Here is a 20,553-nt window from a genome sequence, read left to right on the forward strand (position 1 = left end):
AAATCAGATTTAAAGGGCCCACTTCTCTTTTCTTGAAAACTTCATTTACCATTGATGTGTTTTTCATTAAAACTGAATAAAACTTGTTACTAATGGTTAGAATCATGCATGTAGGTGATTAGAAACATGCTTCCATTAATTTTCAAGTAAGACTAAGCTTCAAACACAAGATTACACTCATTTTGGTTATCAAATCACTATTCATTTCATAAAAACCCAACTTTACAAAAACTTGTCTCATTTTCAAACCAAAATGAATTTTAACATGAAATAAATTTCTACAATACTGATTCACTATGGGGAAGGTGTTCCCACTCTCCATTCGGTCAAATTCCAATTTTTCAAAAATCACAATTGCAAGCCAAATGAGGGATTTTCTCTCTCCTACTTGCTGAATTTTCACTTTGAATATGCCAAAAAGATGAATTTTCACCAAACAAAGTATTCCCGCATGTTTGTACAGGTCTTATGCACATGTTAGAATAATCAAATCAAAATTTTACCAAAAATGAAATTTTCTGAAAATTTACGAAAATGCCCTTCATTTAACAATCACACACTGGGACTAATTCAAATGAATTCCTTTCTTTGTTTCAACAGATTCACCATGCCTAGAGGAAGGCAACGGGTGGATAGAGGTCGATGGACATGTTCCCCGGGTAGAGGTTACGGACGAGGAGCATTTCACTACTCCTACGGCTGAGTTTCTATATGAGTACTATTTCCATGATATTCCGATCGAACGCGGACGATTGGTGGATGTGGACAATTTAGAGGTATTTCGCATCCGAGAGAGATTAGAGGCTATGGATTGGCTTCACTTATACACTACGGCACATCCAGTCTATCTAGATCTTATCAGATACTTCTATAGTAATCTGACTTACCGTATAGAGGATGATCCACGGGATGGTTCTAGGATTGTCATGGACTCTATGGTTGGGGCAAGGAAATCAGTTTCACGACTAGGACATTGGATCGCATCTTAGATGTCCTGATTGTACAAGATTCTCGTTGGTGGATTCCCGCTGGTACAGACATCACTGATGCTTCGCGAATCAAGCTAGGTCAGAGGATGAGGGTGATATTGTCAAGGACGATGACATAGAGGATGAGGATGCCGATGACAGTGATGATGGGGATGAGCATGGTGACAATGATGATCATGATGGGGCTTCAGTTCAGGATGAGGATGTTATTGATAATCAAGGAGGTGAGGATCATAGAGATGAGGATCGAGGTCAGGATGAAATTTCGAGACACGAGGAGATTCTTACACCACGCTTCCGTGAGATTGGAGATCCAACACATATGACTTCTGAGGCTCCGGGTGTGGCTTCTCATTAGTCATTGATTTCTTCCACGCTTAAGAGGATAAAAGCTCGACAGGAGAGGATACAGTCCTATATGTATACCTTGGGAGAGAGATTTGCACAACTGGGGAAGGAGTTCGGATCTAGGAGGGACCAAACAGATCACCGAATTCGATCACCTAGATAGATAGTGCTAGGATTTTCCTTTTATGCTTTCAATGATGTATTTCCTTTCAGACTTGTAAAAATCTCCTATGTGATTCATGAAATTCAGTTTGTTTCACTTATGTTATTGTACATTATGCATTTCTTTTATTGCATTAGAAATTGTAAATGTTTAGTTATGACTTATAACTCATGACGGCCACTCACGACCATTACTCCCAATGACGACTCCCGACTCAAACTCATATGACAACACATGATGACAACTCTCAGACTCATGACAACACGCGACTCACAACAAAGACTCACTGACAAGGACAACTCAAGACAAAAACTTTAAACTCAAGACTCAACTCACGACTCACAACACAAACACAATACTTAAAACTGACAACTTAACTCTAACCATGACTACAACCCAAGTACAAGTCATAAACTTTTAATTATTGTGTATTATTCAACTAGTATGTATTATGCTTCATTTATTTAAGCTTCTAATCCAAGTTTTCTATTATTCCATTCTAAGAAAGTTTGAGTCACTTCTGGGTCTATGACTCAAGGATGATCCCATTACTGTGTTCCATGATTATGATTGTCCGAAAACTTGGGCTCTGATTCCATTCTGTCACATCCTCCCAGCCGGTACCCTATCTGGCATACCCGAGAGTGTGATCCACAGCCCAAAAGATCAAGTTTAGGAACGATCATATCCATTTTGCACAATAACATAATCAAAAGCAAGAACAAATCATAATGTTCAAGTAATTTATAATAAAAGTCAAGAAAGGATCTCAGAAGGATCACTATAGAATATCAGAGTGCGGAATAACAAGATACCAAATCAAAAGACAACTGTAGAGTATAGCGGAAATATACCCTACAAACACATGCGGAAGGTAGATCGAAATCTAAGTAAAGCTCTAAGCTAATACAAGTAAAGTAAAAGATAAGTCTAGAAGAAACAAAGGAAATCTAATCTACATCTTCAGTCAGCTCTTCTTGTTCTTCAGTCTTCATCTTCTTCACCTTGCGCTTCCTCATACGGGCCGTCAAAGAAATCCAAACTCAGTAGAGAAGTCTAACAACAGATTGTACAAAAAAAGGAATGAGTTTCGAAAGAAACCCAGTAAGGCAAGTTAATCCATAACAACATAAATAACATGGAAGCAAACCATAACAAGATGCAATGCAATATGAAACAAACAATGTATGTATGCATCTAAACTCTATGTATGCTGGTCTCTATGGTAGACATGCTTTAAGTCATAGCACCGTACTTCTCTGGGTCGTCAGTCACTCTCCCATTTCCATATCTTGGGAATGCCCGGGGAAGATCGGTAAAGTCATCAAAAAAACCGTGGTAAGGGGATCGGTCACCGCTCTCTCACATCACCATTTGGTCAAGTACTGGCGCATGTCACAGTAAAGCCTAGCCCAATGCAAGTCATCTACTCAGTCATATCATCTCAGTTCCAGATACGTCCATTCCTCGCCCCCGGCGATCCTTTCCGGTATCCTTCACACTAGAGTCAGCGTAATCCCGGATTACGGACTCATCAACCCTATTGGTCATCCACATATAGTAAACGGGAAGCTCTCACGTCCTCTCACGGGTTGGTTACCGGTCTTGAGCGCCCGTGAGCCCAAGTCTATCCATATGCAACCCTACCAATAAATGGCCCCCACAATGAGATTTATGACCTCTCACGGATTGGTTACCGGTCTTGAGTGCCCCAAAAACCCCATTGCTACCACGGGTCGTTCGGTCTCAATGCCCTTCCGATTTGGGTCTGATACGACAGGGACATCCTAGCCAAACAACTAGACAATCCTACGTATGTCATCCAATAACCCGGGAAAGAGTCTATAGGCACCATCGGAGAACATCCCATACTATTCCCTCCGGTGTCCAAGGACAGAAGTGTCAATAGGACACTCCCCAATCCCACGTTATACCTAGACAATCACATATTCAAGTTCATCACTTCTCATGCATCCAATATATCTTCATAATACAAGTTAAATCATGATATTGAAATGAATCATCATAGACATAAGTAAACAAGAATAGTAATGTAACATGACAAGAGTATAAAGATTTCAATATTACTGTTCTAACACGTATATCACAGTCTTATAACGATTAAAAGAAATCAAGAGATTCTATTCATAAATAAGAACATAAATCATAAGTTGATGATCTATATGTTTATGGAGATAACCATCCTTACCTTAGGTTGAGTTGATGATGAATTGAGAATACCAAGAAATAGTCCAAAAGAAGTGTTAAGGCTCTAAACAAACATCAATAATAAGTTAGAGAATGAATCGGGAAGATTGGATGTCAATTGGATCAAAACTGGCCAAGGTTGCTGTCAGCAACAACTTTGGTCGATGGTATCGACCAAAATGATCGACCAAAATAATCCTCGGGACAGAATAGTGGATTTTGGGGATTTTGGTCCGAAAAGGGTCTTCCGGGGTTCGGATCGATCTGAAACTTGGAGGGATGATTAATAACAATGTAAGAACACTACCTAGCAAGTATTATCACAATCCAATGGTCCAAATGAAAACCCCCAAATTGAGGTCCTATGTTCTAAAGACAAGAATACTAGCATTCATGAGAAATTGATGTAATTGAAAGGGAAGCTAGAGAATTAGTTGGGGAATAGGTTAGGAACATGATTACAATCATTTGCAAGCCAGAGATTAGACTAATCATACTCCACATCTCAGTTTAGTATAAGAAATCAAGTTGTTAAGCAAGGAATCATGGTAATGTATATGTAAGGATCAAGATGCAAGTGAAGCATAGCAAGAATGAAGGAAAAGCAAGTATAAATGGGAAGAGACGTTCATGGCAAGGTGTTTGCAAGGTTGCAGCACCTTGGCCATGGTCTCAATAGTAAAAGAAGAAGGGAAGTGAGTAGAATAGAGAGCAAGAGAAGGAATCATACCTTGGAAGATGGTAGTTGGAGAAGAGAGACAAGGATTCTTGTAGAAGATCATCACCCAAGCCAAGGAGGAGCCTAAGAGGAGCCTTCCCACGTTCTCAGGTGTTGAAATGAGTGAAATATCGTTCTAGGTTCGAGGATTCACTTAAATAGATGAAGGAATATCCAAAAAGCATCTTTTTCTTGATTCTGGGCAACTTTGGTCGATGGTATCGACCAAAATGATCGACCAAAACAGGTAACAGGTTTCAGCAGAAAATCCAGAAATAGTTCAGCAACTTCGAACAGGGATTCGGAGGGCTATACAAGGTCAAATTGAGTGAGGTTTTCTCCTACAAGTCAATCAAGAAGTCTAGTTTCCAGAAATACCTTTGGATCAAGCATGTGAGGTCATTAGGTCCACCAACTAAGCTCACCTTCTTCGATGCGCAAGCAGGATTTGCCAGACATAGTTCAGCAACTTCGGACAGGGATTTGGAGGGCTATATGGGGTAAAATGGAGTGGGGTTTTCTCCTACAAGTCCATCAAAGAAGTCTAGTTTCAGGAAATATAATTTTATTGGGCACAGGAGTTCATTTGGTATTTAAACTAATTCACCCCTCTTCGGTGCGCAGATTCAAAACTAACACTGACAATGCTCTCAAGTGAGTGGCATCATCGTCAATGCTCACGGGCTTGGGTTCCGACACCAAATCATCAACCAAAAGGGTCCAAAAGTCTCATTTCCTCCCACTTTGGGTTTTCGGACCTACAAACATAACAGGTCCCGGGCCGGGCCAAGGTTAGGATAAGGCCAGACATTACAGATCTACCCTAAGGGAAAGGTCTGACATGGCTTCCTAAGGTTTTCAAAGATAATAATATTGAAATTAAAGTCCAACTTTAAGGTCTATTATCAAACAAGTCTTTCTTTATCCCAAAATAAAAAGGGTGTCCGGGTTAGGTTTGGGCTGGATGTTACATATCCACTTCATAATTCACCAGCACCAACTGCTCCTCACAACTTTGGAGTTGGGAGCCACCACGACCAATTCGGTTCAAAGCCTCAATGTGCTGGTAGAAATTCTCCATAGCAGACCTGAAAACCTAGACAATTATTAAGAAGTCCAAGAAAGAATTATAAGGTAGATGACAAAGGACGAAGGAAACATAGTACCTTGTAGAGAGACGAACGAGCGTATCGTCGCTCAAAGACTCAAGAGCTTAACGGTCGGCTGGCATCAAGCAAAGGGAACTCCACTCGGTAGCTTTTTCATGTTCTTGCGTAACCCAATCCGACACGCTTAATGTCCATTATAGAACGAAAATTTCCTTAGAGTTTTTACTCTTCTGAGACTTTTTCGGGACAAAGGCTTCTGTCGAATCATGCTTCCTTTTGGTTCGGGCTGGAGAGGGAACTTCTGCCCCATCTCCAATTGGCCTCTTCCCTTTCCCCGAGGCTTTGACCACTGGTTTCAGATTCCTTATACCCTTGTAAGAAGGGTCTGGAGGAGGAATAGTAGCTATCTCCTTTGGTGACAGTACCCAAGGAGACCTTTTCTTTGTAGCCACAACTGCCTTGGCTGCCTTTTCCCGAAGGGCATCTGGGTTAATTCTGGGAGGCACTGCAAAGAAGGCTAAAGTCAGAAAACCAAATAAGGCTGCGATATATTCAAAAAGACAAATGCAACAGTTAGAAAGCTCACAATGAGCCAGCCCCCAATATTGAAAAATCGGGGTGTATTCCATTTCATAACCATGTATCTCTTGGTACCGTGGAATTGACTTGATCTTCTTGGCAACTACTTTTTCGGCTTTGGATAAGGGAAGGACACGGTTACCCTCATAATAGGAAGTAAGCAGCTTCCAGGTGATCGGGAAGTTAAGATTTGATTGAGGCGCTCGGCAAAAAAAAATACCGTTTGTGCCACCCTTTTTGATTGGAAGGACAGGTTCCCCTAGCAAGGATATTGCTCGACCATCCAAGCTCAACCTTATTACGCTTGGAAAGAAAAACCCAACCCGCAGGGTTGGAAAGAGACAAAACATGAAAATGTACAAAGAGAGGAAGAGAAGGATCAATGCTAAGTTCAAAACACAAGCCCAAAAAGCCAACGATGAGATGCCAGCTATTGGGGAGAAGCATTCAGAGACAAATGTCCCAATGATTTAAAATAGCAGAAAACAAAGAATTGAAGAATGGAAAATGGATTCCACTCTCCAGAGTATCTAAGTACAAAGAAAACTCTTCGGGCAGGTTCGAATTGGCCCTTTCATCAGGATTAGGAGCTCGAAGAAAGTATGAGGGAGGAAGATCAAAACGTTCAACTGCCAAGCCGAAGAAAGTTCAACTTCAATAAAGGTGGAAGGAACGGAGTTAGGTTCCTCCTTGGGTCTGCTAGGTTGCTTAAATTGCCGAGAGGCCTCAACAGCCGTCTTAAGAGTTCTAGACCGGTCCAGACTCAGGAGGCAAGAAAGGAACTTCAATATCTTTCTCTACATTTTTCTTTTGGATCACTTCTTCGAACTCACCCCAAATGGCGGACAAAGTTCGCTTGTCACTATGTGACTGTTCGACGGGGACAGAGACAAAAGCCTCACCGCCTGAGTCGCCCTTACTAGCGCTATGTTCGGAAGGACCTTCATCAAAAGTCCTACTACTTCTCATCCCTAGAAAAATCTGATTCTGGTTTTCAATAGAAAAGAAACAAGAGACGAAAGCAAAAGGAAAGATCAAGGCAATTAAAGGATACAAAAGAGTCAATGAACTTACTTGTTCACCGAAGCAGAAAGCGTGAAAACGAAGACTGTTAGGGCGCAAGGAAAATGACGAAATTTCAAACTCCAGACACAGAGAATGAAACATGCGAAGACAACGAACAACTTTTAAGCACGCAGATCATCGAGGATGTGTACGATCAGGATAAGTTCAGGATTGAAGATCATGATCGGGAGACGTTTCGAAAAAGTTTGAACAAATCGAATCAGTACAAAACGTTTTGAGAAACCTTCGTTTCGATTTCACAAGCAATGATGATTTCGGCTACAGTAGACACGTGGCGTCACCCGCATAAAAAAGAAAGACATTCATGAAACTCGAGGAAAAAGTAATGCAGTGGAATTAAATGTGATTCGACATTTAATAAGCGAGAGGTAATTCGAAAGCCTCGTTCGACAAATAGATCCAGTTCAAACCAAGCCCTCGGAGTTACCCGAATGCTTGATCTGGGGGGCTCGTGATACTGGAAAAACCGTTGTCGAACCAGGTCCGCCCCTGGTTCAACCCTCGACCCCGGTCGGCAAGAAATGACCTGACTCGCATTTGAGCGGGCCGGGTTTAAAGATAACTTGCTGAGGAAGAAACTTGACTCAATCAACAAGCACGCCCGAAACCATAATCTTTGGAGTGGACGAATCGTCAAGGAGACAGTTAACGGCATTTATGGAACTAACGATTGTGCTTATTCGAATAACTGCCGAGCTATGATTGTGCTAACAAAGGAAGTTATCCATTATCCCATCAACGAACGGATTTATCCCCAAAGGATCTAATCGTTATGATCGGACGGTCATCCGAAGAAGGCTCGAATAAATCCAACGAAGGAGATTAGAAGGTAAACACTATATAAGACATGACCTACGTACAAGAAAGGTAACTGAATCGTATTCCCAATATTCGTATTCATACTTTTGCTCTGTACTCAAGTAGAGCCTTTGTGATCAGTTCATCAACTAACTTAGCCTTCGAAGGTGGACTCCCAACCCCCACGGTCGGGCCACATTTGACGATTGTTTTTGCAGGTCATTCTTCGGTGATCTAAGGGCTGAACAGATTTTGGACGCATCAAATATAAAAAAATATGAAGTTTGAGTTTTAAGTAGTCAAACTATACCTTCCCATCTAGGATATCTAGTGGTTCACTTGCTGATTTGATGATGTTGATTCAAGATTCATCGGTTTGAACTAGTGCATTAAATAGAAATCAAAAGTTTCAAATTAGACCGAGATTTTGGGGTGTAGGTATTACACAAGGTAACTCTAGGGAATTTAAGAGCGTTCAAACGTCTCAAGTTTAAGCTGCAATGGAGGCTCTAGATCCATTGGAGGATCATATAGGATATTGCGAATGGTCTAGGAGTAGTCGTGAATCAAAGGGCTGAGGGTGTTCTAACTATAGCAGGTTCTCTGAATATAGCGGCAAATCTAGTTACAAGTGATCTAAGTGCATCGGGTGATCTAAATGCAGCAACGGTTCTTAGTGTGAGAGGTGTTCTAAGTACAGCAGGTGATCTGCAAGCAACGGAGGATAGACAACAAGGCGTGGTGGCTGATCAAGGTGCAGCAGTAGATCGAGTTTAAAGGAGGATATCGACTTCATTTGGGGTATGCCATATTTGCTCTAGATGGATGTTGGGTCCATGGGGTGTTGTCTCCTTTTCTCAGTTCACCAACTATAGTTAAGCACTTTGCATTGAGGCACTGGGCGGCATTAGAACGTGCAATTCAACGAATTGCTTCAGTGTTGTGCATTATTGCATCGTAACGTGAAGCCTATGGTCAAGAATGGAACTTGTTCATTTGTTTTGCCTCCACATAAGTATTTTTTTAGTAAAGTTTAACTGTGAAACGAGTGGTGAGATTTCGTCTTGACCATAAGTTTTGATTTGGACCATCGGCTACACGATGTTGTGCATTTAATGCACATGCCGAAGTAGAGCTTGCAATCTCTTCTGGTTTTACACAAGCTCACATCCTCTCCGTCAGTAATCGTATACGACCGTCTGGCCTAGTCCCATTCCCTATTTTTGAGTGTTTTACCTTCTAAATGTTGTTATCATATATATATATTTTTTTTGGAGGTTACAAATCGGGGTCAAAGACCCAAAGAAACAAATGCAAAACAAAGAAAGCCTAATTGACTTGAAAATCTGCTTGAAGGCCCTCCAGAGAGGGAATCAGTGGTTTATCGTTATTTTTTATTAAAAAATCCTAAAAAAAAAAAAAAAAAAAAAAAAACCGACGCATCAAAGGCCTTTAATAACCCTGTTCCTATCCAGGACAAACATTGCTTGTGGCTCACGTCCTCACATTTTAAAAGAGATTCAAAACGTATCTTTCTTTATTTTTCTGCCCTCGCCACTCAAAAACCTCTGCGAAGCAAGCCATGGTTGCTGCTACGGCTGCTGCTGCTCTTCCTCTGCACCAGTTGCTCCACTCGACACGTTCCTCATCATCCGTGCGATTCTCTTCCCATTCTCCTTTGTTTACTTCAAGCAACAAGGTTTCATTCAGTAGAGACGGAGAGTACAATCAATTCTCAAAATTGAACGAGATTTCAAGCCACCGTATCTCGGTTCTGGTTTGCAACGCATCGTCTGCATCGGATGAAGGTAACATTGTGGGAGCTGACAATGATGATGATGGTGTCTCCTTGGGTACCATGTTATTACCTGGTAACACCGACATCCCTAGATTCGAAACTCTGCTCTTCCAGGTACAGTTACTCGGACACGACTCAGTTCATTACTTGGGTGTTCAGATGATTGATTACCTTCTAATCCATCTGTGACAGTGGGCGAACAGTCTCTGCCAGGGAGCTAATCTTCCCCTCCCCGTACCGTTGAAGGTTAGTTATTGATTCTTCAATCTCTTGCATGATCATAGTTCGAATCATAATATGCATCATACTTTCAGTTCATACATCGATTGATAAATTTAGTTATGGTTTTAATCTTGTTTCGGGATAATCTGAAGTTTCTTTGTTGCTAAATATGTTAGAACAGTAGAATAAAACAATTACCAATTTTCCAACAACTCGAATAGATTCATCGCAGTTGGATTTATACATAATCCAACTCTTGTCATCGGGTAACAGCAGTTAAAGTACATTAGGAATCTAGCGGAAAAAGTTATGATTTCTGAAAACAGTTGATTCTGGCTTTCCAACTGGAGGGAGAAAAAAGAATTTACACCCAGTTCCCTTCAAATTAGTTGATCTTTGGTGTTTAAAGCATCCAGTAGACATCGTGATGTAGTGGATTTATGTCTTGTAATATTTCCAGTAAGTTACACCACGTCCACTTGTTTAACTTTCTTAGTTTTGATCTAATTTAGTAGAAAATTGACTGGCAGGGTAACCTTCCATCTCACCAAGTCAGATTCAGAACAATGCAATTTCTTCTGGTTATGTAATGCTCCCCAAACATCAATAACATTGATCCAGCAGGTCTCCATTGGCCATTTCTGAAACGGGTTTCTGCTGAACACAAATGATGAGACCATTTTTCCTAGCTGACTCTTGATTATATCTTGAATTCTAATTAGATGCCAGTTGTTCAATATAAATTGTCTTGTAGACCCGAGAACGTTTACTAGGAAACTTCACTATCCAAGCATATTCTTGTTTGAGACATTCTTTCAACCAATTTCACCCAAAGAGACTATTTTCAGAAAAACAATCCACCAATTTGATTCATGCCTGCTATATTCATCTTCTTAATACACTTTGATACGGAGAAATTATAATCGAACCGGGTCCGACCTTGGTTTGACCCTCGACCCTGGTTGGGAAGAAAGGAACCAACTCGCTTCCGAGCTGGCCGGGTTCAAAAGAGAGCTTGCTGGAGGAAGTAAACGACTCAGTCAACAAGCACGCCCGAATCCGTGATAATCGGAGTGGACGATTAGTCAAGGAGACGGTTAACAAAACTTGTGGGAGATATTGATCAAGATTATATGGATAACTACCATATAACGATCATATTAACAAAGGAGTTATCTATTAGCCCAACCATAAACAGATCTATCATTAACGGATCTATTCGTTAAGATCTGACGGCTACCTGAAGAAGGCTCAAATACATCCAACGAAGGAGATTCGAAGGTATACATTATATAAGACATCACCTACTCACAAGGTAGGGGACGGGACAAATACAATCTGAATCGTATTCTCAATATTCGTATTCATTCATTTGCTATGTACTCAAGCAGAGCCCTTTTTATGATCGGTTCATCAACTGACTTAGCCTTCGGAGGTGGACTCCTGACTCCAGCGGTCGGGCCACATCTGACGTTCGTTTTTGCAGGTCAGCCATAGGAGATTTAAGGGCTGAGCAGATTTTGGACACATCATTTGGCGTCGTCTGTGGGAAACGCTTCAGAAAGCCATGGTTACTAAATCATCGGCAGCAGCAGCTGCTGCAGTGGCCCAGCGAGAAGCTGGCGCTCAACTCCCAGGAGGAAATAATCTTGAGGATATCCCTGAGGGAAGTCGACTTCATGAAGTATGAGAAGATGGTGGCCAGGGAGGTAATAATCCTCCTGATCCACTCTAGTACCAGCTAGATCAACTGAAGCTCCAGCTATTGGAGATGAATCAGACGCTTCGTACGTTGACCACGTAAGTGGTGGCGCCGCAAGCACCTGATCAACGCGAAGCGGGAAGGCGCATAATACAAAGGGAGGAAATATTGACTTCACTCCTGCCAGGACATTCTCCACAAAGGGAGCAAAGACTGATAGATGACCAGAATGTCGGTCAGAATTTCCGGGAAGACGCCCGGAGACAAGAAAGAGAACCTAGGAGAACGGGAGAACTCCCTAGAAGAGAAGAGCGATTGGATAGATCACAAGAAAGTTCAACTCGTTCGACAACAAGGTTGGTCACAGGAGTGCGAACTCACTCACCAACCTCCAGGCGCGCGGTTCGAGATAATGCTCGTATCATCGGTGATCGATCAGTGCATATTGGCCAAGAATTTGCCAATATCAATCAAAGACTCGGACAATTGGCGAGAGAGAGAATAACCGATGATATTTATTTGGTTATTCGAAAGACTTCGTTCGCCGGGGCTATAGCCAGATATCAATTTCCTTATACTTTCCGACTACCAACCTTTTCTTCGTTCGACGGTTCGGGAGATCCCATCGCTCACATCAGTCACTACCAGCAAACTATGGCTGTTACAAGTAATTCAAGATGAAATCCTTTGCGGGTTTTCGGTTCATCTTTAACTAGAACAACACAAAAGTGGTTTTCAAATCTCCCATCGGGAAATATTGTGGACTTTGAGGAGTTGGTGTGAAAATTCATTGGACAATTCCAAAGTGGAATTCAAATCAAGAAGACTAAGGAGACCTTGTTTACTATCAAACAAGGGAAAAGTGAATCAATTCAGGAATACCTAAAAGACTTAACAGGGTCATAATGGAGATTGAATATATAGATGAACAGGTAGCTAAAACTGCTTTGTTCACTGGACTCACCAACCGGTGACTCTTGGAATTACTACTTCAAGACATGCCCACCACCTATGCTGAACTGGTGCAAAGGTCTCAGAAGTAGGCAGAGAGAATGGAGATCCTGGATGCACGTTAGGGAGACAACAAGGCCCTTACAAAAGAACAGAAGGCCCCCAAGAAAAAGTAGAAATCAAAGCAAAATGTTCGTGATCGAGTTTGAAAGCCTCGTACGGCGTGGCGGCAAAGGTCTCCCAACCAAAGTGAGTATACTCCATTGAATACTCCTCGGGCTGATATCTTGAACATTATCAAGAAGCAGGATATCTTGAAGTGGCCACCAAAGCTTCCCACGAAGCCTGGGGAGCAAAATAGGGAGAGGTATTGCCGTTTCCACAAGGATTACGGTCATTATACCAATGATTGCAGGCACTTAAAAGCTAATATCGAGAGATTGATATCGCAAGGCTACTTGTCCAGTTTCGTCAAAGGGAGACGAATGGAGCCATGAGACATAGGTAACAAGAGGGAACGTTCGGTAAGTCCAGAACGGCCAACCGAAGCTCCTAAATCTAAGAAAGTTAAGGAAGTGATCGATGCCACTCGGTCACCCATACTGACAATATTTGGAGTCCCGAACCTGAGTCGCTCTGGAAACTAAAGGCCAAATCCAAGTTCATTGGAACTGGAGAAATGCAGAAGCGGAAAAGGCCAAATGGTGAGGGTTCGATCACCTTCGATGAAGAAGATGAAAGAGGCGTTTGTTTACCTCATGATGATGCCATAGTCATCAAAGTAGAGATTGCACGCCGAGAGGTACACAGAGTGTTAGTTGACACAGGGTCTGTTGCAGACCTTTTATCTTATGCAGCTTATCAAAAGCTTAAAGTGGATGAGGATTTAATGGAGCCGTCATCTACGCACCTTTATGGCTTTGCTGGATCGTCCGTGATAGCTGAAGGATCTGTACAGCTGGATTTATCAATTGGAAGCTTCCCCAAAGAGGCTACTATTCGGGTAAACTTCTTGGTGGTTCGGGAACTTCCGGCTTACAACGTCATTCTCGGAAGGCCATCCCTATCAAAGTTAGGTGCTATAGTTTCGACAAAGCACTTGAAGATAAAATTCCCAACCAAAATGGGAATTGGTCAGGTTTCCTCTGACCAGAGAATCTCTCGACAGTGCTACGTAGCGTATTTGAAAGATAAGGAGGGCTCGAGGAAGGTAACAACGTTACCAATAGAAATATGAGATGATTAGGACGAGGCAAAGATGCAAAGACCCAAGCTAGTTGAGAAGTTGGAACGAATCCAGCTGTATCCTGATAATGAAAAAAGAACTACCCATATCGGATCTGAGCAGCTAGAGGAATTCAAGAAGGACCTGAAGTTTTTTCTTCAACAAAATAGTGATGTGTTCGCGTGGTCTACGGAGGATATGTCGGGAATTGATCGGCAGGTTGCAGAGCATAAACTTTGGGTAGATCCAAAGGTAAAACCACAGTTATTTAGAAGAGGAGAAATTTCTCCATAGAAAAGCACGAAGCCATCAGAGGCGAAGTTGAAAAATTGAAGAACTCTAGGTTCATTGAACCCATCGAATGCCCAGTCTTGTTGGCCAACGTGGTAATGGTCAAGAAGGCAAATGGAAAGTGGAGAATGTGTACAGATTACACAGATCTCAACAAGGCTTGCTCGAAAGACTGTTATCCGTTGCCCAGGATAGATCTTTTAATAGATGACACCGCAGGATATGAAACATTAAGTTTCATGGATGCATATTCGGGATACAACCAGATCCTCATGAATAAAGAGGATGAATAGTTTACTGCTTTCATGACTGATCGTGAAAGATTCTATTACAAAGTCATGCTGTTCGGCCTAAAAAATGCAAGGGCTACTTATCAAAATTTTCAAAGACCTAATCGAGAGAAACGTTGAAGCATATGTTGATGATATGCTGGTAAGGAACCAATTTGGTTGGAATCATGTTGAGGATATAGGTTGCAATCAGCAAAGCATCTCCCCAATAAGAGATGGGTAGATTTGCTTGTGCCATTATGGATCTCATCATGTCTGGCAAGGTTCTATTCCTCCTCTCAGCAATCCCATTTTGTTGTGGAGTCCCTGGAATAATAAGTTACCGAGATATCCCCTTTTCATCACATAACCATTTGAACATATCGAAGAGATATTCTTGACCTCTATCCTCTCTAAGAGTTTTAATTCTTTTATCTAACTGATTCTTAACTAAGCTTATGAAATTATTAAAACATTCTAGAGCTTCTGACTTATGAGAAATTAGATAAAATATGACCATACCGTGTATAATCATCTCTAAATGTGATGAAATAAGTCTGTCCTTTTCTAGTATGTACATTTATGGGTCCACAAATGTCTGAATGGATAAGTTATAGAGGAATAGAGGCTCTTAAAGCCTTTTTGAATGGTTTTCTAGTTGCTTTCCCCACTAGACATGATTCACAGGTTGGTAAATCAGATAGTAAACCTTGGCCCAAGAGGCCTTCTCTTGCCAACCTGTTCATCATATCTAAAGCTAATATGCACTAGTCTAGCATGCCACACAATAGAATCAATACACAATATTTTGGCAAACAAAACCACTACTAGAATTAGATAAATAGTCAATTGTATCTAATACAATAAAACCATTTTGAAGAAAACCACAACCATAAACTCTATCACCTAGATACAAAACCAAAGAATTGTTCTCAAATACAACTCTAAAACCATGTCTTATAAGACAAATAATAGAAACAAGATTTCGTCGAATGTCTGGAGTATACAACACATCATGGAGTAACAGTGTCTAGCCACCTCACAAAACTAATTTGCACGTGCCAATGCCATGAACCTCCACACTTGAGCTGTTCCCCATCGTTATTCTTTTGCTTCCTCTTGGAATATGACGGTATTCTACGAAGCTCGAGCGTTCCCTTGTTATGTGTTATGTCGCACCTGAATCAATAATCCACAAAGGACTTAATTAAGCAAGCATAGAAAAACTTGTTACATAATAAGATGAGGTATAAAACAAAGTATATACCTTATATTCAGTGCAATCATGAGCAAAGTGACCAGGCTTTCGGCAATTGAAGCAAATCAAAGATGATTTCTTTTTGCCAGCACTGGTCCCCCTTGAATGGTTGGGGCCACTCTTATTTCTGTTCCCACCATTGTTACTTTGCCTGGAACGCTGAGGTTGAGCTTTTTCCTTATTGCGCTTAGAGCTGCACCCTTACTAGTGCTTGCTTTAGCAGCAAATACTTCAATGGGAGAGGCATCAGCCAACATCCGATCCTCCTTCAGCTCAAGGTGTTTGGTAGCTTGATCAAAAGTCTTGACATCATCAGCATGAATCAAGAAGATCTTTATGTGCTTCCAAGTTTTTGGCAGTGACCTGATGATTGCAGATACTTGTTCTTCATTAGTCTTTTAGCGCCCACATGCTCTCAACTCACTTATCATGTTGGACATGATGGTTATGTGCTGCCTCTTGGTGTGACCTTGATGCATCTTGTAAACATCTAAAGTGAGTCTGAGCTGGCGGCCTCTAGTGGTGGAAGTCCCTCCTTACTAAAACTTCACAACCTCCCTAAAAAACTTTGTAGTCCTATGCTTCTCAAATCGAAGCATCAGGTCATCCCTCATAGAGCTCATGATAGTAATCCTGGCTACCTTATCCTTCTTTTTCCAAGCATTGTAAATCTCAAGGTCCCTGCGATGATATGCAGTGGTACCTTCTTCAGGTAGGGACATGATCTGATTTATGGTTTCTAGCATGTCCTGCTCTTCTAGGAGATATTCACCTTTCGGTGCCAGATGTCATAATTCCTCTCATTCAACTTATCTCCCTTGGTGAGGTCAGCAACAATACTCTTGGTAGTAGCCATTTAAACTAGAGGCAATATATATGCAAGGATGAGTTATATTTTATAGCATAAAACATAAGCAGTAACAATTCACACTAGCATGGCCAACCTATGGATAAGCATTTGAACCAAAAGAAATGCTAATTAACATCCAATCAAATCCTCATAAAAATCCACATATAATTTATATACTAGTTTCATTTTGTGCTAGCAGCATGATTAAATAAGCCAAACCAAAATCGTTTTACTAATTACAAAAGCAAGCTTAAATCATGTTCATGGTATGAGGTGTTTCACACAAAACTCTTCAACCTCAATAGCTCCCACTTAGCCCTATTAGGCTCTTAATGCCCAAACATCACTCAGAGTGTTGGGTTACTGGTGTCCAGAAAGTCAGAAACATATTATGAACCAGACGGACTGTTAAACGGATCGCCGTCTGACAATTCGTCTGAAACAAATTTTGAGACGGCTTGCCGTTTGCCCAGACGGACTGTCGTCTCACTAGACAGACATCTGTCTAGTCCACTGTGACTAGACGGATCTCCGTTTGACCAGACATAATTTTTGTCTGGTCCTTTTTTGACCAAACGGTTAGTATAGCTTGTACAAATCACAGTTTCATAAGCAAGGAAAGAAAAACGTTTTTCTCCCAAAAATTCACTAGAAAACGCATGAGAAATCCAACAAACTTTAAACAAAAAATTATTCTCATGAATTATCAATTCATCCATATTTTACAAAAGGGAAATCATAAGGATCCTCCCACTCAACAAAAAATTTAGGGTTTCTATCAAACCCTTGAACCTCAATGGGTTTCCATTAAACTTTGGATTCTCTATTGGATCCAATCCAAGGAACCAAACAATTGAGAGGGAGGAACAAAGAACCGTGTGAACCTGGCTTTGATGCCAATGTGGGGTTAATCTTTCTATTCTATAAATTAATGTGAGATAGATCCCTATTTGGATTCACTTTTTCCAACATAGAAAGATCTAAAGCGGAAGTAAACTCAAATCCATGTTCTCGTTCCTCCACGAAATCATCACTGAAAAATCTTCCACAATCACGTGGAAAGGGATATAATTCCACAACCCAAGTACCGTTGTGGATGAATGGTAGAAGATTGAGATCCAAAAATAAGGAGAGGAAGAACTTCAGAAATCCTTCTCTGTTCTACATTTAGAGAGAGAGAGAGAGAGAGAGAGAGAGAAAGAGAGAGCCGTTTTCCAAAAACTCACGAATGCTGTAATGCAATTGTTGTTCTAAGTGATGCAGTGGTTATCAAAATATAACCTTATATTTTGTAACCGCCCAAAAGTGAGTTTTCACTTTTGCCCTTGGGCATATTAAATTTAATAAATGCTAACACTTGTCGTGTAAGATTTCTTATGTTTCTAGATGTGTAAACAGTTTGGCTGACCATTTGGCCAGGAGGGATCCGTCCGTCTCAGATAGGCCGTGTTGGTCTATATCCATTCCTTGGTTGATGGGATCTTTCTATTCTCCCTCCATTGTGTAATCTTGTTGCTTTTGAAAGTAGGTCATGTTACCAAATAAAAGAAAGAATAATAGATTCGTTACCATTCAACCCCTTACTATACGTAACACATGTAATTAAGGCTTGAAGGTTACATACTAAACATGGATCTTCTGTACGTACCATCTAACACTAATGTTTTTGTAATGCCTATAGAGCATGACGTTTGATATTTAGGCATCTCAAGTCTCAAATCTCTGATTTTGCGTCATCGCCTACATCCATAATGGATCTAGATGTCCCACTTTTGTTAAAAAATTGTGGTTTACATAAAAACTAAAAAAATAAACCTGTTGCTGTTGAAACCAAGGAAAGAAATTTCGGCAAATTTCGCCGAAATATCGGCGAAATTTGCTTTTCGCCCCCTGCGAAACGAAACCAGGGGCCGAAACGAAACTTGCAGGATATCGCCGATTTTCGGCGATTTCTCGTTGATTTCTAACCGAAACTGGCGAGATACCGATTTCTCGACGGAGGATTTAGAAATCGGAGTCGATGATGGGTGGTGGACGGTGGTAACGAGCGACATCAGGTTCGGCGAGGTGTTGGATGAGACCGTCAAGGTAAGGGCTGTCGCAGAGGAGATCGGAGGAGGAAGAAGCTGCAGCGACACCGATGGCTTATGGGATAACGAAGGTGTCATCGCCCGGTTCGCTACCACCACTAGCCCATCTTCTTCAACTTCTCTCAACAGGCTCCTTCAAAGCGTCACCAAGGAGCGGAGCTTCAAAAAATCCTCTGGAGTCTACCGATTTCGCTGCAGCCTTCACGTTTACAAGATCATTGGAAGAACAGAAAACAGAAGAAGTATAGTGATATCTCCAAGGAAGGCTTTGTTGTTCGCATGTCAACCTCTGCCGGAGCGGCCGCAGCAACCGACTCTTCCACTTCTACTTCTGCTGGTGTAGTTGCAGAAGAATGGAAGAATGGAAGACTGAAGACTCAAACCAGCTTTGCTTTTAAAATATTAAAAGAAAAAAGAAAAAGGAAAACACAAGACAACCACGTGGTATCTGTGTAAAGATATTAAATGAAGAGAGATGATAAAGCATTAAATGAAGAGAGATAAAGTTTAAATGTAAAGCAAACTGTAGCTTTAGAGCGCAGACCAGACACCAGAGTATTCATTTTTTAAAGAAAATTTTCACCTGAATTGGCGAAATCTCGCCGAGATTTAGCCGATTCGCTGGTTTCGGTAACCAGCGAAAGACCATATCTCGGCAAAGTTTCTTTCCCTGGTTGAAACTATCTGATCCGTTGAATTGCTGGTCAAACCTTTGAGTGGATCGGGTTGCCTTGATTGAAGATCGACTAGAGGACTAGATTAGGCTTGGATTTGCTAGGAAATCAAGAACAAGAGCGGGGCCAATGAGGTAGATTGGTAGCTCGCCTCCAATGGTTAAGTTAGACAATGAACAACACCGAAAGATCGGAATCAAAGAGTTGTCAATGAGAAGAGGGTTTGAGAATTATAACTACATATACCAGTTGCTTTAGACCCTTAGTTTATGGTTTAAGGTTTGAGGAGATCTGCCAAGTTAGTGTAAGAATGGACGTGACTTAGTCAGCACCGCCATTTGATTTTCTGTCAGACAAAGTAACTTGAATGATAAAAGGCATGTTCAATGGGGGGTTCATGCACTGAACACGTGACCTTAGCTAGATCTGCCGTTGGCGGCGTGGCCTATACGGTTCTGCTGCCCATAATCTAATGTGATCGGCAGTCAGACAGTATTGTCAGAAGACAATCAATGTCAATCCTTTAGGATTATGTCAGATTTTTCTTTAATGATTGCCTCTTGCATTATGTTTTTGTGCCACTGGTTACTCTTCCATGGTTTTGAGTGTTTTTGGATTTTATTTTAACAGGTGGACAAAATTAAAGGTGGAGCTAGGTTGGGATTCATCACAATTGGAGATGGTGAAACCCAAGTTTTGGTATATATTGACTGTATAGTTTTTCCAGCCACCGAAGGGTCTGGTCCAATTTTTCGAGCCACCAGAAATGGATCATTAAAAGACCAGCCAGCTCCTGGTGAGCCAAGAATCATGAGAAGTCTTCTACAAGCCCTCAAGAAGTCAATCCAAATTGCAAGAGTTTAAGTTTCAGGTTTACAAATATTGTATTCGAATGCTTTTAAATAGAATTTATTATGGCTGATCATATATTTTACCCTTTAATGCAATGCATCGAAAGATGCATGGATAATTAATGTTGCCACCCCATCCCTCCCACCAAAAAAAATAAAAATTTTATAGTTTAGTTTTTTTTTGGGATTTGAGGATTATTTGGGCAAGTTTACGCACACATCGACTACATCCTTAGGGGAACTTTATATAATTAATATAGGCGGGACTTTACCCCTGACCCCAAGGGTTGATCCTCTAGAAGTGTCTTCTTGAACCTTCAAGTCTAGATCTTCTCAACTCTTGCACTATCCAAGAACTTTGGATCTAGCTTCAT

General features: G+C 41.1%; 1 protein-coding gene across 1 annotated transcript; it reads left to right on the plus strand.

The window, feature by feature from the left end:
- The first annotated feature begins 9,499 nt into the window (after positions 1-9,499).
- On the plus strand, positions 9,500-20,340 carry LOC149024289 (uncharacterized). Its single transcript, XM_089144598.1, has 3 exons — positions 9,500-9,910; positions 9,989-10,042; positions 19,959-20,340. The coding sequence occupies exons 1-3, from the start codon at positions 9,581-9,583 to the stop codon at positions 20,190-20,192; spliced, it is 618 nt and encodes a 205-aa protein (XP_089000724.1). The 5' UTR covers positions 9,500-9,580; the 3' UTR covers positions 20,193-20,340.
- The last annotated feature ends 213 nt before the right edge of the window (positions 20,341-20,553 follow it).

The sequence above is a fragment of the Hakea prostrata genome, chromosome 2, assembly GCF_041222555.1.
Source record: "Hakea prostrata isolate BN-2017 chromosome 2, UWA_Hpros_2, whole genome shotgun sequence".
Taxonomy (NCBI): Eukaryota; Viridiplantae; Streptophyta; class Magnoliopsida; order Proteales; family Proteaceae; genus Hakea; species Hakea prostrata.